The sequence below is a fragment of the Quercus robur genome, chromosome 12 (genome assembly GCF_932294415.1).
Source record: "Quercus robur chromosome 12, dhQueRobu3.1, whole genome shotgun sequence".
In the NCBI taxonomy this organism is placed as follows: Eukaryota; Viridiplantae; Streptophyta; class Magnoliopsida; order Fagales; family Fagaceae; genus Quercus; species Quercus robur.
In genome coordinates, this window is record NC_065545.1 from 155859 (window position 1) to 174253 (window position 18395).

At 39.3% G+C, this 18395-nt stretch overlaps 2 protein-coding genes across 2 annotated transcripts; both read left to right on the forward strand.

Annotated features, from left to right (window-relative positions):
- The first annotated feature begins 1498 nt into the window (after positions 1 to 1498).
- LOC126710121 (uncharacterized) lies at positions 1499 to 3882 on the forward strand. Its single transcript, XM_050410498.1, has 3 exons — positions 1499 to 2180; positions 2334 to 3014; positions 3524 to 3882. The coding sequence occupies exons 1-3, from the start codon at positions 1499 to 1501 to the stop codon at positions 3880 to 3882; spliced, it is 1722 nt and encodes a 573-aa protein (XP_050266455.1).
- An 11883-nt stretch (positions 3883 to 15765) lies between these two features.
- LOC126710126 (uncharacterized) lies at positions 15766 to 17340 on the forward strand. Its single transcript, XM_050410506.1, has 3 exons — positions 15766 to 16476; positions 16568 to 16799; positions 16880 to 17340. The coding sequence occupies exons 1-3, from the start codon at positions 15766 to 15768 to the stop codon at positions 17338 to 17340; spliced, it is 1404 nt and encodes a 467-aa protein (XP_050266463.1).
- The last annotated feature ends 1055 nt before the right edge of the window (positions 17341 to 18395 follow it).

The window sequence follows — 18395 nt, forward strand, 5'->3', positions numbered from 1 at the left end:
AGCATTACCTCAAATGGCCAAGGCCATTACTTTCATCCCCCAACATTCGAGACAAGAAGAAGTAATGCCGGTTCCACAAGGACCATGGTCACTATACAAAAGATTGCCGGGACCTAAAGGAGTACATAGAGGAATTGATACGGAAAGGAAAACTGCAGAAGTATGTGAAGAAGGGAGAATCCAGCAGGTTTAGAGACAATGATAAAAACCAGCGTAGGTTCTCGCCCAAAGATGAGGATCATACGTCTCAACGACCACAAACCGTGATCGGGAAATAATGACGATCACAGGTGGGCCATCCATGGGCGAGTTGTTCAGGTCTCTCAAGAAAGCATGTCAGAGGCAGGTGAACAACGTGCACACGACACCCCCATTTAAACAAAGACGGACGAACCAGGACATGCCATTCAGTGAAGAAGATGTTAGAGGAGTGAAGCAGCCTCACAACGACCCCCTGGTCATAATGCTCACGATAGAGGGATTCAATACCAAGAGAATCCTCGTGGACAATGGGAGCTCCGCGAACATCATCTACCTTCCCGCTTTCCAACAACTGAAGTTAGATCCAAAGAGACTACGCCTATTTGATTCCCCCCTCGTCAGTTTCAGTGGGGACAGAGTATATCCCAAAAGTATAGTAACTTTGACAGTGACGGTGGGGACCTACCCAAAGCAGTTGACACGCCAATTAGACTTCTTAGTGATAGATTGCCCCTCATCTTACAATGTGATCATTGGGAGACCCACGCTCAACCGGTGAAAGTCAGTCACGTCCACCTATTGCTTAAAGGTAAAATTCCCAATTGAGAACGGTGTCAGCGAGGTAAAAGGAGATCAAGTCCTGGCCAGGGAATGCTACCAGGCCGTGTTGGCCGCAAAGGAGAATCATACATGGATGATCAAGGAGAAAGAAAAGGATAAAGTGGAGACCTTGGAGACAGTGGAACTGGTTGAAGGAGAGGCAACAAAGACGACAAGAATAAGGACGATGCTAAGTCCTGAGATGAAAACACGGCTCGTCCAGTTCCTTAAAGAAAACCTGGACGTCTTCGCCTAGACTCACGAAGACATGCCAGGCATATCTCCAAAAGTTATTCAGCATAAGCTGAACGTAGATCCGGAGAGAAAGCCTGTACAACAAAGACGACGAGTCTTCGCCCCAGAACGGAACCAAGCGATTACAAACAAGGTTAACAAACTATTATCAGCAGGCTTTATCCGAGAGGTCTACTATCCTGATTGGCTCGCGAATGTCGTCCTAGTGAAAAAAGCAAATGGGAAATGGAGAATGTGCGTAGACTTCACAGACCTGAACAAAGCCTGCCCGAAAGACAATTTCCCTTTACCGAGAATAGGCCAGTTAGTGGATTCTACAGCTGGGCATAAGTTACTGACATTCATGGATACTTTCTCAGGGTACAACCAAATAAGAATGGCTGAAGAAGATTAGGAGAAAACTGCTTTCATCACAAGTCAAGGGCTCTATTGCTACAAGGTGATGCCCTTCGGGCTGAAGAATGCAAGAGTAACCTACCAGAGGTTAGTGAACAAGATGTTCAGTAAGCAAATTGGCAAGAATATAGAGGTGTATGTGGATGATATGCTTGTCAAGAGTAGAGAAGAACTTGCCCACCTAGACGACCTGAAGGAGACTTTTGCCACCCTCAGACAATACCAAATGAAGTTGAATCCCAGCAAACGTGCCTTTAGCGTATCCTCGAAGAAATTCTTGGGATTTATGGTGTCCCAAAGGGGGATAGAAGCAAATCTGGAGAAGGTGCAGGCCATACTCAACATGACATCGCCCAAGACCGTCAAAGAGGTACAAAAGCTCACAGGGAGGATTGCAGCTTTCAACAAGTTCGTCTCTAGAGCAACGGACAAATGCATACCCTTCTTCAAGACCTTGAAGCAGGCCTTTGCCTGGACTGACGAATGTGAAGCAGCCTTTCAAGAACTCAAACGATACCTGAGTAATCCACCCCTCTTGAGTCCATCCAAGGAAGGGGAAAATTTATATTTGTATTTGGCAGTCTCAACCACGGTCGTAAGCACAGCCCTCATTCGAGAAAAGGAAAGAAAGCAACTCCCAGTTTACTACATCAGTCAAGCTTTCCAAGGTGCAGAAGCTAAGTACCCCAGGATTGAAAAAATTGCCTTCGCGTTAATAGTGGCCTTGCGTAAATTACAACCATACTTTTAGGCGAACCCCATCCTGGTGATGACGGATCAACCCATCAGGAAGTCCATGAACAAGCATGAAGCAGCAGGGAGAATGGTCCAGTAGGCGATTGAACTCAGCCAGTTCGATATTGAGTATCACCCCAAGACAGCCATTAAGGTGCAAGCCTTAGCGGACTTCATCACCGAGTTCACCCTTTCGGACAATGACAACTTTACCAATGAAATAGAGCGGCAAACAGTACAGACCAATAGTTCGTCAGCCCAAAGGAAGGGGGGAGTAGGGGTCGTCATAACCACCCCTGACAGAGAAGTGCTCAAATATGGAGTTCAACTAAAATTCCCGGCTACCAATAATGAAGCTGAGTACGAAGGAATACTGACAGGATTAAGGCTTGGTAAGGCACTCGGAGCTAAGAACTTGCTAGTCCAGAATGATTCAAAGCTCGTGATAGGGCAAATTAAGGAAGAATACGAAGCAAAGGAGGAGCGAATGCAGAGATACCTCAGACTAACGAAACATTTGACTCAGAACTTTGATAATGTAGAATTTATACAGATTCCCAGAAGCCAAAACATGGTAGTAGACGAAGTTGCGAAGCTAGCCTCGTTGGAAGAAGGAGCGATGAGCATGGGCCTGATGACGGAGGTCCAGAAACGCCCCAACATTGAAGAGATCGCCACTTTCGCAATCCAGAGCGTAGGTAGCTGGATTACATCAATCATATCCTTTCTTCAGGATAGGCATTTCCTTCACAATGTCGAGGAAGCCAGAAAGATCAGGAGGAGAGTAGCCAAATTCACGATTCTTAACGACACACTATACAAGAGAGGTTTTTCCATGCCTTACTTGAAGTGTGTTGATGAAGAAGAAGCCAAATATATTCTAGAAGATATCCATGAAGGAGTTTGCAGAAACCATGCAGCCCTAAATTGCTGGTAAATAAAATTATCAGAACAAGTTATTTCTGGCCCACAATGTAGATAGATGCAAGGGAGGTCTTCAAGAGGTGTGACAAGTGCCAAAGGTTTGGGAACGTCCAACGCCTTCCAACGGAAAGACTAACTACAATATCTTCCCCATGGCCCTTTACACAATGGGGAATTGATATCGTTGGCCCACTGCCTCAAGGTAAAGGACATGTAAAATTCCTTTTAGTCGCCATTAATTATTTCACAAAGTGGGTCGAAGCAGAGGCGCTAACAACCATCACTAGAGCCAGGATCCAGAACTTTGTGTGAAAAAACATAATCTGCAGGTTCAAGATTCCACGAACGATCATATCAGATAATGGGCAGTAGTACGATAATCAAAGCTTCAGGGATTTCTATTTAGGCGTAGGGATCAAGAACCAGTTCTCATCCCCGAGACATCCACAGGCAAACGAACAGACGGAGGTAATGAATTGGACACTGCTCAAGATAATCAAGGCCAAGTTAGAGGATGCAAAAGATGCCTGGCTGGAAGAATTGCCCAGCATCTTGTGGGCCTATAGGACCACGGCAAGAACCCTTACAGGAGAAACCCCCTTCCGACTCACCTACAGTACTGAGGCAGTAATCCCAGTTGAGATGGGAATAACTAGCACCAGGCGAGAAATGTTCCATGAGAAAGATAATGACGACCAGCTACGAGTCAACCTAGATTGCTTAGACGAAGTGAGAGAGAAAACCTTTGACAAGATGACGAAGTACCAATAGAAGATGGCTGAGTATTACAACAAAAGGGTGAAGCTCAGACGATTCGACATAGGAGACCTCCTCCTGTGCAAGGTCACCCCAGCAACCAGAGACCCTACCCAAGGAAAACTCGGCCCCACATGGGAAGGACCCTACCGGGTCGTCAGTTATTCCCGACAAGGCAGCTATCACCTAGAAACCATGGATGGGCAGAGGCTTCCACGACCATGGAACATTGAGCACTTGAAGAAATACCACCAATAGATGTAATAGACAATTGTATTTATTCTTGATAGAAATAAAAAAGACTATTCGGCCAATGTTTTAGTGCAAGCAGATCCAGTAAAAAATAAAAATAAATAAAATAAAAAATAAAATAAAAAGGCTAAGTAACAAGATTCCACCTTGACGGATGTAAGTTACTGACAAAGCCATAAGCATGATAAGATCCCTTAAATGGGTATAAGTCACAAAAATTTTGGCAAAGTAACAAGATTCCGCCTTGACGGATGTAAGTTACCGACGAAGCCATAAGCATGACAAGATCCCTTAAATGGGTGTAAGTCACAAAAATTTTGGCAAAGTAACAAGATTCCACCTTGACAAATGTAAGTTACTAAAGAAGCCACAAACATGACAAGATCCCTTAAATGGGTGTAAGTCACAAAAATTTTGGCAAAGTAACAAGACTCCACCTTGACGGATGTAAGTTACTAACGAAGCCATAAGCATGACAAGATCCCTTAAATGGGTGTAAGTCACAAAAATTTTGGCAAAGTAACAAGATTCCGCATTGACGGATGTAAGTTACTAAAGAAGCCACAAACATGACAAGATCCTTTAAATGGGTATAAGTCACAAAAATTTTAGCTAAGTAACAAGATTCCGCCTTGACGGATGTAAGTTACTGACGAATCCATAAATATGACAAGATCCCTTGAATGGGTGTAAGTCACAAAAATTTTAGCTAAGTAACAAGATTCCACCTTAAAGGATGTAAGTTACTGACAAATCCATAAATATGATGAGATCCCTTAAATGGGTGTAAGTCACACAAAAAAATAGCTAAGTTACAAGATTCCGTCTTGAAGGATATAAGTTACTGACGGATTCAAAAGAGACAAGAACCTTGCAACAAACATGCTCAAGAGAGAGCATCTTTTGAAAGGTCACGACTAAAAGCTGTTGACGAAGAAAGGGAAGGGTCTCAACTAAAAATTCTCTTGCTAAGCACAAAGCATTGACACAAAAAGGAAAGTACAGGAATAGAAATGGCAAACAAGTATGCAATTGCTAGTTTAATTGAAGCCCAAAAACAGCGGGTAATTGCCATTGTCTTTACATCTAGACGAAAGACCCATAAACACTGGGTTAAGATATTGTTCTCAAAACAGATAAAAAAAAATTAAAAAAAAAATCTTTTCAAGTAATAAGTTCAAGCGTCAGTAGCAACATCATCACCAGTAGAAGCGTCATCAACAGGAACATTCTCAGGAGCATCGTCCTCAGGAGCTGAAGACTGGGCAGCCTTGTCAATTGACATTTCCTTGTCCACCTCTTCAAGGTCCAAGTTCTCCAGATCAACTCCAGTAGGATGCTTGATGAGATACCTCCTCAGGAGCTCAAAACCCTTGAAGTATCAATTAAAAAGCACTGTGTTGTACTCGTCAGTCTATTGAAACACCTCAATGGACCGAGCGGCAATAGTCTTGAGTCTCTCCTTGGCTCCTAGAAGCTACTCATCCTTCTCCAGGTTCAGCTGACGCTCAACCCTGATGTCGTCACTCATGGTCTTAATTTTTTCCTTCATAGTGTTGGCCTCGTCCATAGAATTAATAAGTGACTTCTTCGTCATGGAATTCTCCAACTCCAACGCCTCCATCCTGGATGTTAGAGACGCCACCTTGGCCTTTTGGGTAAGGTACTCAGAAGTAATATGAAGGCTCTCCCCCAACACCTGAAAAGAACATTGAAGCCATCAGTACAACGATAAAATAAATAAATAAAAGAAAGGGAGACTAAAAGTTGCACGAGCATGTTCCCTGAACTAATTTATGGACGTGGCGAGTCGTAACCTCGTTGAAGGACACGCCGAAAATGGCCTTCAAGTCCTCGGCAATCATGACCCCGTGCGCCCTTTCCACCGCCAGGCCCTCATCATCCCAAATGCAAGATGGATGGGAATCGGCTTTCTCCTTCCCTTTGTCGGTCACCCAAGGCCTTTTGGAAGCAAGAGTAGGGCTCTCTTCAACCAAAGTGGCTGGAGAGGCCGTCCTCACCGTCTCAATACCAGAGACAATGGGAGTGACGGAGGCCGGTGGAGTAGCCAAAGGGCCCTTCCTTGTGATACGCATTGCCCTTTTCCCGAGGCTGGACAGCAACTCATCCTTCTTTGATCTCATCTTCGTATACAAATCTTTGTTAAATTTGGTCATCATTTCCGCAAGAAGAAAACACTTGTTGGGAAATTTAGACCCCGGTTGATAGAATTAACAAGTTTTAAATCCAAGTTGTTAATTAGATTTATTATTAATAAAACTTGTTAAAACAAATAAACATCAATATCATGTCAAAATCATGCAGCGGAAAAATAAATAAGACAAGATATGATGACCCAGGAAAACCAATGAAACCAACCAGTTTCACAGTAAAAAACCTAGGGGAAAATCTTCCCGAAAAGTAATCCACTATAGAAAAGAGAAGTTTCAGATCTAGTACAAAACCTTTGTCCCTAGACTCTATAATCCCGTAGATGAACTCACAGCAGAAACCTTCTACTGCTTCAGAACCTCTGAACTCTTCAATATATGAACGCCACCCTTTGATGCACGAATCCCAGTACGTGACTAATCAATTGCACGGATCCAATACGCGACTTAATCACCAACTAGAAGAAGATTTTTGGCTGCAAAGTTCTTCACTTCATCAACAATGAAGATTAAGAAGCACTTGGTTACAAAACCCTAAGGCGCAAAGACGCAGTAGCTTCTTTCAGAGAGAATAAGGCATCGATCACCTTTTGCATATGTTCTCCTTGTATTCTCTTATGTGACGGCCTCTAAAATAAGCCTTATATAGGTCTAGGATTGTGAGAAAAGAAACCCTACACAAATACATAAGCCTAGCCCAAAAATCATATCTGGAAATCTGAATTCCCGTAACCTCGATCGATCAGGAGGTGTCGAGCTTTAAACCTTGACAGATACAGCTATCAAGAAGCTATTGAGGAGCGATTGAGGAGATAGAAGCTTTCTCAATCGATCCACCAGCTATCGAGAGGTGTCGAGCTATCTATCCGCAGGTCTCGAGAGGTGTCGAGCAGCTGTCGAGCTATCTGTCCGCAAGTGTCGAGCTATCTGTCCAGCTTTAATGAACAGCTTTTCTTCACTTGTTTCTTGGTCCAATCTCAATGGCTTTAATACTAGACTTGAACAACATGTTTCTTGAAGTATTAAACACATCCTAGATCTACCCAAATACAAGTAAAGTGCATTTTGTCAAAGGATAAGCCAATTACATAAAATCATGACATATGTTCTTAATATGTGAAACACATATGTCCTAACAACGCTTGTGAAAAAGAAAAACCAGTATATCTAAGGAAATCAGTACTGACGAATCTAACACTTACTCTTTTTTCCTTCAATTTCAAGATTGCGCAAGACGAAGGTAGAAGGCTCCGGCCCAAGGAAGTAGAAAGCAAGAGTCTCTGGGTCTACAAGATCGTCCCAGTTCTCAACCGTTTGCGCGTATTCGATTGCTTTCTCCACACGCCCTTTATACCTGCTCTTAAGTTTGGGTAGTCTCTTAACTGTGCAAAGCAAAAAGTAAAAGAGTCAGTGGCGGTAGCAGTAAACGCAACAAAACTCAAATTATGAGAAGTAATAATGACACACCTAAGGTTGGGGTTCCCCACCGACGATGCAACCTCGGGAGATCACCCCAAACCCCTCTAGAGGGAGTGTCAAAATCGTCCCCAGACACAAAGAAAAACCTGGACTTCCAATATCTGAAAGACGAAGGTAAACCCTTGACAATCCTGGTCTTCCGTTGCCAGGGCACCAATTCATAGTACCCGTGCTCCTTAGACTCTTTCAAGCGATATAAGTAGACAAGCTCGTCTACCTTAAGCATACCTCCGTCCGTAGCAGCCAGCCATATCCCCATACAGTTGATCACTATCCTCCAAGAGTTGGGCATAAGCTGCCTAGGAGCAATATCGAAGTGGTCCAATAGCTCCATAAGGAAGGGATGGACAAGAAACCTTAACCCATGGACGAAGGCAGACTCGTAAAAGCACACCTCCCCGGGGAAGAAGTGACATGCCCAATCCTCTTCATTGGGTAGACAAACCCTAACTTGCTCTGAGAATTGGAATCTATCCTTAAATCTACCCAGAGTGTCAGCATCCAATCCACACTCCTCCTTGAGAGCATGAAAAGCCCTAACCTCTCGAAGGGTAGAGACGGCAGTATCTCCCTCAACTGGGTCACTACTAGACGATAACCCAGTCTTGAGTTCACTAGACCTAACCTCAGACATTCTCTCCCGTTCTCTCAACAAACTCTGGAACGAATCAATCGATTGACGAAGCAAAGGCAACAGAGTGGCCAATGCAATGCTCAAACTGTTACCCTCTAAAACAAAACTCTTAAGGTGTAGGAAAACGCCTAAAGACCCTCCTAAGCGCACAAAAAGGAAAGAAATTGACGGTCAAGCTATCCTAACCTCAGAGCTACTAACCATGGAAAGCCAAAAAAAAACACAAAGGGAAGAAATAAAAGCTAAATCCCTAAGAAATTGAAGACAAACACCAAAAGAAAAGGAAAGGAGAGAAAGAAAAAGATCAGAAATTATATCGCAATAATAAAAAAGAAAAAGAAAGCAAGAAAAAGAGAAGAAGAGTACCTCAAAAGGCAGATGAAGGAAGCACCACCGCACCGCACACCGGCTTGAAGCAGAGTTGCAGAGGGAAATTAGGAAAGAAAAGACTCAAAGTAATTATTGGAAATTTTGAGAAAAGTAAAAAATGAGAAAGGGAGAAGTTTAAAAAACAAAAGCTCAAAAAACTAAAATTTAGCGGGAAACCCAAGAGTCATTGGAGCATTAACTCCACTGATCAGAACGTGCCATGTGGCCATAAAGCGTGTGGCCCCACCACTGTGCATTTAATACGGAGCGAAACCCTAAAGGTCATAGACAGCTCATAAAAACCTTTCATCTTCTATGGTTGTCATGACACGTCACAACAACCATAGAACCTCGGGGGCAGCTGACGGGACTGACGAAGTCAACCTCCTTGGACGGAGTCATTGATACTGACGAAGTAACCTTGACAGACGAAACAACTACACCTCTAACGAAGGTAAAGAAGCCATTCAATATGGTCAATAAATAAGGCAAGCAATCAAAAGGCTAGCTGGGTAGATCGTTGGAAGACCATTAAAATCCACATTACTGGGGAAGAGGCGTTACTCAAAGGAGCATTAAAACCACCATAACAGCCACAGTAGCTAGGAGCTAAGAGAATGTATATATATAGCCCTCACCCCTCCAACAGAAGGTACATTGACACATAAACCGAATCCCTGGTTATTTTTATACTCCGTTATTCACTATAAGCTTCTTATACTAACTTTGGCATTAGAGGTGTTGTGGCAGGCACCACACCGATGACCATCGTGAGAGATTGCTATTTCAATGGCATCGTAGACAAATATCGGACTCCATCTAGACGTGTTCGTTACGACTGACGAGTCTATATCTCATCAATTAGTAATATTTATATGATTTGATTTTTCCCACAATAGTTATTCTTTAATGATTTAAATTGTTCTTACTTCATATCAATTAACTAAGATGGGATTCTAGATATGAGTTCTGATAGGCCAAAAACGAATTAACCCCTTGTGATAAATTAATTAATTAATTAACCAAGTTTATTAATTAATCAAATTAACATGCAAAGCATGTGTTAGCACAAACAAATCACCAAACAACTAAATATGCAGCGAAAATTAAATGACACGGTGGTTTGTTTACAAATGGGGAAAACTTACACGGCAAAAATCCCACTGGGTGATTTTTAGGTCACCACTCCCGAAACTCTACTATTATCACAACAAATAGTTACAAGTAAAGGAATCCCAAGTACCTTACTAACCTACAGTTGAACCCTTACCGCAATACCCAATTGGACTTATTCTATAGTGACAGTTCCCCTTTCGATGAATTAAATATGCAGCGAAAATTAAATGACACGGTGGTTTGTTTACAAATGGGGAAAACTTACACGGCAAAAATCCCACTGGGTGATTTTTAGGTCACCACTCCCGAAACTCTACTATTATCACAACAAATAATTACAAGTAAAGGAATCCCAAGTACCTTACTAACCTACAGTTGAACCCTTACCGCAATACCCAATTGGACTTATTCTATAGTGACAGTTCCCCTTTCGATGCATAGCTCCCAAGTACGTGAATAATCAATTGCGCAAATCCCAGTACACGACTTCAATCACCAACTAAGAAGGTTGTTGGCTACAAAGTTTTTTAATTCATCCACACGATGAAGATCAAGAAGATGCTTGGCCACAAAACCCTACGATGCACATACACAACAACTTCTTCAAGAGAAAGAGATGAACTAGGGCAAGAACTTCGTTTCCGGTCACAATTTGCTTGAACAGAGTTTGCTCAATGATTGTACAACTTGTGAACTGTTTGACGGCCCTTAAAATAATCCTTTTATATGTCTAGAGTTAGGAGAAAAGAAGGCCCAAAGACACATTCATGGATCCCAAGAAAATCATATTAGAATTCTGAAATTCTTAAACCTCGACAGATAGGAGGTGTCGAGCAGTTGTCAAGCAAGTGTCGAGCACATGGGCTGAACAGCTTCCTTAAACCTCGACACATGCTAGCTGTCGAGCTTTAGTAATTTTCACTTTCAGCTTGTTTTCTTAGACAGACTTGAAGGCTTCAACACTTGATCTTGAAACATGGTTTCTTGAAGTATTTAAACACATCCTAAATCTACCCAAATACAAGTAAAGTGTGTTTTGTCAAAGGATAAGCCAATTACATAAAATCATGACATATGTTCTTAACATATGAAACACATATGTCCTAACAATCTCCCCCTTTGGCAATTCGTGACAAAACCACAACAAACAAATGAGCATATGAGAGAAGTCATAAATCACTCAACTCATATTCACTTGTTGAATACAATAAAATCTATCTTAAAACAAACTCTTAAAAAACTTTGCAAGAAGAGAGTTTATGGCAAGTAGATTTTGACAACCTGTATTTCTAAAACACTTTAAACAAAACTCATCAAGGCATCTTTGTGTGAAACAGAAATAATAGATTGCATACAAGTATAAGAAACATGTGTATAAAGAGAGAAAAGAAACAACACATATAAGGGTAGGTGAAAGAAACATACATCCACATATAAAGAGAATAAGTACAATGTATGTGTAAAAATGGTCACAAGACCTAACACAAACTCTTGAAAAACTTTGCAAAAAGAGAGTTTATGGCAAGTAGACTTTGACAACCTGTATTTCTGAAACACTTTAAACAAAACTCATCAAGGCATCTTTGTGTGAAACAGCATACAAGTATGAGAAACATGTGTTTAAAGAGAGAAAAGAAACAACACATGTAAGGGTAGGTGAAAGAAACATACATCCACATATAAAGAGAATAAGTATAATGTATGTGTAAAAATGGTCACAAGACCTAATATACAAGAACAATGTATCTATAAAAGAAAGAAAAGAAAAGATACATAATAGCCTCACTACATCCCTCAAAACATATCAACACTCCCCCTAACAAAAAGGTCTTATACTAACTCTCCCCCTAAGAATGACTACTCTCATATCCAAAACTACTCCCCCTTTTTGTCACGAGTGACAAAGGGTAAAAGTGTCAAGTATACATCTCATCGGTAGAGCTCGCATCTCCATCATCATCATCCTCAGAAGCATCATCGTCATCACCATCATCCTCATCAGAATCAGAAATAATAGAAGGTGGTAAAGGAGTAGCCTCGGGAGCAAATCTGCCTATGGTCGTCTATTGTCGTGCAATACGGCCAACACGGACGTTCATCTGATACATCTCTGTAGAGAGTGTATCTAGACGAGCATCCATGCACTAAAGCTACGCTATGATGTCTCCTAGAGTCACATCGCTCGTAGAAGAAGAGGAAGCAGATGTGGATGGAGCAGAACGGGATGAAGCTGAATGGGAGGGAGGAGCTGCTGAATCTGAGTGCCTCGACCTAAATTGCGCCTCGCTACATTTAACGGTAACATAGTCTATGGTACACATGACAGAAAAATTGCCGGAAAAGGGAAAATGAATAGAAAAATGGCGTAAGATCCTCGTGATAGCAAAAGGAAATATGAGCTTATCACGGGACGCCGAATCTAGATGAACATCTATAATAGAAAGAATGAAATGAGAAGAGAAGTCTATAGTAAGATGCTCAAGAAAAGACAACAAAAACAGAGCACGAGGCTCTGTGATGGAGTTGTAGTGAGAGAGTGGATGAAGTATAAAAGTCATCACCATGTTAATGAATTTAGGACCTTTAGCAAAAGGCCTACATGGTGTAAACTAACGATCACCCTAATTAGAAGGGTGCTCGCAAAAAGCAGCCATGAGCTCATCCTTGGACATAGTCCGCAGACGCTCACAACTAGGATAATCAGGAAACTCTATCCTAGGAACCCGAAGCACATCCGCAACAAGTTGCGGTGTGACAGGAATGCGCGTACCACGAACACGAGTGAAGAAAAGAGGTACTGAACGATCAATCCCGTGCATGTTGGAGCAAAACTCCTGGATAAGTACGAGAGGACAAGTGGCCGGGACGTCACATAGTGACTCCCATTCCCGACTGTGAATGACAGTGGGAAGGTCAGTGTCGGCAAAGTCTGCCAGAATGACTTAGCATTCTAAATGAACACCTCGTCTAGAAAAGTTCTCCGAGAATGCCTTGTAGGCATCATCATCACGGAACCGAAGAGAAAGAAGAGTAGAATTAGAAGATGAAGAAGCTCCGGAACGAAGAGGGTTCCGAGCCGGAGTAGATTTATGCTTAGGTGCCATAGACACGACTAACGTAAACAGAAAGAGATGGAGAGAAAGAAAAACAATCAGAAAAGTCCCAAGCAATTCAAATATAACAAGTATAGTGAAAAGAGAGTACGTATGCATGGGAAATGCATGAACATATGACATGCAAAAGAAATTGCATCATGAGCTCAGCCCAATCCAAACCTATCAGCACACAAACAGTTTGCACACATCTAAATGCATGGCAATACTATTATAATGCTAATGTGATAGAATGTATGAGATTTTAAACTCATTTAAGTGAAAACCCATCCCAAAATTTCAACAATAACTCATCAATTTTGAAAAACCCCAAAATTTTTCAAAAACCCCAAAACCTAGGTTTCAAAACATGAAATATGCATGAAGAATGAGAGATAAGAAGCTTACCAAGTGAAGAAAATCTTGAAAAAGCTTGAAGAAACCTTGAGGATCAAGATTGGAGTGAGATGAGATTGTTTGGTAGAGAAAAGAGAGAACTATCGAGAGAGAGATCGAACGAAATGAAGGTTGGATCGCACGAGGAAGAATAAATAGTGCCTCAGTAAATCTTGACAGATGAAGGTGTCGAGACATCTGTCGAGGAAGGTGTCGAGAAATTAGTCTTCGACAGATACAGGTATCGAGGAGGTGTCAAGGAACAAACCATCAGATACAAGAACAGAAGCTTGATCAATCCACCAGGTGTCGAGAAGCTGTCAGGATTGCGATAAGAAAATGTTGAAGAAGCTCGATAGACAGCAAGGTATCGAGGAGGTGTCGAGCTAGCTTTTAAAAGCAGTTTTTCGAGAAGTGAAAAATGCAGACATGAAAATTTTCATTATGCATTTGTGTAGATATTTCAATAAGTCCGATAAAAATAGATGAACATTTTGTGGAATTTTTAAAGGTAGATAATACTTCTGGAAAAGGTCTTTTCAATGAAATTATAAATGCAATAAAAAATCTTGAACTTGATATTAATGATGTACGTGGACAAGGATATGATAATGGGTCTAATATGAAAGGGAAAAAACAAGGGGTACAAAAAAGAATTCTTGATATAAATCCTAAAACATTTTACACACCATGTGGTTGTCATAATCTCAACCTTGTCCTATGTGATATGGCTAATTCTTGTCCTAAAGCTATATCTTTTTTTGGAGTAGTACAATTTATATACACACTATTTTCTTCTTCCACAAAGCGATGGAAAATTTTACAAGATAATGTGACAGGTTTAACTCTTAAGCCATTGTCACAAACACATTGGGAAAGTCAAATTGAAAGTGTGAAAGCAATAAAATTTCAAGTTCTAGAAGTAAGAGATGCTTTGTTACAATTGGCAAAAACAAATGAAGATCCCAAAACAAAAAGTGAAGCTAATTGTTTAGCAACATATGAGATTGAAAGTTTTGAGTTTTTGCTAGCTATGACTATTTGGTATGACATATTATTTGCTGTTAATTCTGTTAGTAAAAATTTACAATCGAAAGACATGCATATTGATGTTGCTATAAATCAATTAAAAGGTCTCATGTCTTTTTAAAAAAAATATATAGAGAAGATGGATTTACATCTACTATGAATTCATCTAAAGAAATTGCAACCAAAATGGAAATAGAGCCTATATTTCGTGAAAAACGTATAATTCGTAGGAAGAAACAGTTTGATGAGAATGTCAATGATGAGACAACACAATCCGCTGAAGAATATTTTAGAATTAATTATTTTTTATATATAGTAGATCAAACTATTTCTTCAATTGAAAGTAGGTTTGAACAATTTCAAATATTTGAAAATATTTTTGGTTTTTTATTTAATTTTGAAAAAACTAAAATCACTAGATGATGATAGTTTGAAAAAAAAATTTGTCTTAATCTTGAATGTTTTCTCACACATGAAACTTATTCCGATATTGATGGCTTAGATTTATATTCAAAACTAAAAATTTTAAAAGAAGTTTTGCAAATAAATGATAACTCTCCGATTAATGTACTAAATTATATAAAGAGGCTAGAATCATTTCCAAATGCATGTATTGCTTTCAGAATATTACTAACTATACCTATTACAGTTGCTTCTGCAAAAAGAAGTTTTTCAAAGTTAAAATTAATAAAATCCTATTTAAGATCAACTATGTCACAAGAAAGATTAAGTGGATTAGCCATATTATCAGTTGAAAAGGAAATGTTAGCGGAACTTAAATGCAAAAATTTAATTAGTAATTTTGACTCTCAAAAAGTAAGAAAAATAAATTTTAATTGAAAAATATATATGAATTTATAATTAAATATAATAAAAGACCCCGTTTAAGTTTGTGGTTCAAGCTTCCTATATCTTACTAAAAAGGTCACGTAGGGAGATGTTCCTAACTTTCAAGGAGCCAGAGTCACAGCTGGAGTGGCTATAAGGAATGATTTGTTGGAACCAAAAGAAGTGACCAACCTTATATGGTACTTTGTATTAGCTTAGGACTAATATTAACTCTATGTTATATTAGCTTATGACTAATATTAGCTTTATGTTATATTAGCTATATTGTATTAACTTTAAACTAAGTTATGTGATATTTAGTATTAGTTTTGGACTAATATATGTGTAATGTAAACACATTTGAAGCAACTATTACAGTGTTATGTACTTGATGTTCTGAATTGTGTTGGTATGCAACGTGTTTCTAGTCAACTGTTACACCTTTTGTTACTTTGTTGATTATTATGTTGATTTATATTAAGTATTAGCAATGGTTGATTATTTGTTACTTTATTGTATAGCCTAAACCAATATGAATGATTATAATGGTACTCATGAGAGTGGCAATTTTATGGAACTATTAATGGATGGGGATTACAGAAATTACTGTGATTATCATGATGGTGGTGATTATAACAATGCTGACAATAATAATGATGGTGATAACAATGATGATAATGATGGTGAGAGTAGTGACAGTGATGATGACAGTGACAGTGATTCTGATGATGATGATAGTAACGACGATTCTAATGAGGAGTTTTACCAACTTGTGGCAGTTACCTGTGAAACAGTTGTGACATATTTCAATAAATACATTAATAAGACTCTTTGTTATGATTCTGAACAAATAGGGTGGGCTTGGATGAGACGTTGTATGGAAGGTAATGAGAAATTGTGTTACAACATGTTTAGAATGAAAAATGAGGTGTTTCTTAATTTGTGTCAAGTTTTACAACATGACTATGGACTTCAACATTACTATGGACTTCAACATTCAAGGAATATAAGGTTAGAAGAGTCAGTGGCAATCTGTTTACTGATACTTGATCATGGAACATGTAACCGAATAGTTCAAGAAATATTTCAGCATTTGGGTGAAACCATAAGTAGACATTTTGAGAAGATGATCACTCTATTGGGTGCTCGCTTTGTAGCTACATATGTAAAGCCTTCGGATCCAACTTTTAGTGAAGTTCCAACCAAAATACAAGACCATCCAATTTATTGGCCACATTTCAAAGTATGTGTACTATTGTATATTTGAATAAGTGTTATTGTCTATAAGATAATACAATGCATGTGGAACTGAAAACTATTAATGTTTTTATTAGAATTGCATCGGTGCGATTGATGGCACACATGTGACAACGGTTGCACCTACTGAGAAGTCCATTCCATACTTTGGAAGAAAGGGATATCCAACCCAAAATGTGATAACTGCATGTGACTTTGATATGTTATTCACATTTGTTTTGCCTGGGTGGAAAAGTGCAGCACACGACACTCACATTTTTCTTGATACTATTCGTAAACAAAGTAATAACTTTCCGCACCCACCACCAGGTTTGTAATTGGTTAATCAATTGTTCATTGTAATGACATATTGTATGAGTGTGTTAATACAATTGAATTTTTTTTTCTAGGGAAATATTATGTAGTTGATTCTGGATACCCAATGATGAAAGGCTATTTGGCACCATCTTCGGGGATATCATACCATCTTCAAGACTTTCGAAGGAGAGGTGGAAATCCTAGAACTAGACATGAAAATTTTAATCATGCTCACTCATCTCTTCGATGTACGATTGAGCGCACTTTTGGTGTGTGGAAGAATAAATGGAGAATTATCAGAAACATGCCATCTTTTCCATTCCATATCCAAATACTTATTGTATCTGCTACTATGGTTCTTCATAATTTTGTTAGACTAAATGATAGAATTGATAGGGGCTTCATAAACGCCAATCGAGATTCAATTTCTAGGAGAGAACATAATAGTGAAGCAGGTAGCAGTTATGAGCAGAACTCAGGATCTTTAACAGACCCTGAGATGGTGGTTCTTCGTGATTCCATTGCTAATTCCATTTGGGGGGATAATAATTAGTAGTTGTCTTTTATATATATATATATATATATATATATATAATATCATGTAGTACAATTTAAACTTGGGTTATTGGTATGTATTTTATCATCTTTTTTACATTTTTGTGTTGTACAATTTAAACTTGGGTTATTGATATGTATTTTATCATCTTTTTACATTTTTATTTTGTGCTTCATGATGATGAAAATTATTTAGATTTAATTAATATTAGTAAGAAGTCATTAATGATAATAACAAAGAATTATGACACTAAAAAAGAAAAATTGCCCAAACATTATTAAAATAATACCAATAATATATATTTTTTATTTTTATTATTATTATTATTTAGTAAGTATATGAAATAGATGATTTAATAAGTATGAAATAAACTCACATCCAAAAAAAAAAAAAAAAAAGAGTATGAAATAAACTCCCTTATATATACATTTTCCTTTTTGGTAATTTATCCCTCAAACTGCCACTTTTATAAGTGCTAGCCAAACACTCAACTTTTTCAAAAAACATTTTTTAACAGCTTTTACCAAACACTTAGCTTTTTGAAACTCCCCTTTTTCATTATGCACTTTTTGAAAACTCCACTTTTTCATTATGCATTTTTACAAAAAAACTGAACCAAACTCAACCTAGAGCTTTCGCCTAGTGCCTCCAAATTCGTTGAGCCGGCCCTGTATGCAAGAAAGCCATCTCCTTTCCCAAGCATATTCTAGGACCCGCTTGGAACACTGAGTACATGTACGAGTCCTTCCCCACAAACCTCCATGACTTGGAATTCTCCTCCTCCTGCATCTGCAGCCACCTCTCGGGTTTGAGCTCAGCCCAGTTTGATCCCCACAGCATATATCTCCAACCTCCCTGTAGTGTATGGAAACTACGTTACTCTCATCCCTTTCTTCACCACCGTTCCCCCAGGCAATACGTCGTCGTTCACTGCCTCCTTTGAATCCAACGGGACTGGTGGGTACAACCTCATGCTTTCACATAAAGAGGCGTGTGTGTACACCATGTCTTTTACTTCGTCATAAACAGGCTCTTCCGACCACCGTTCCCCC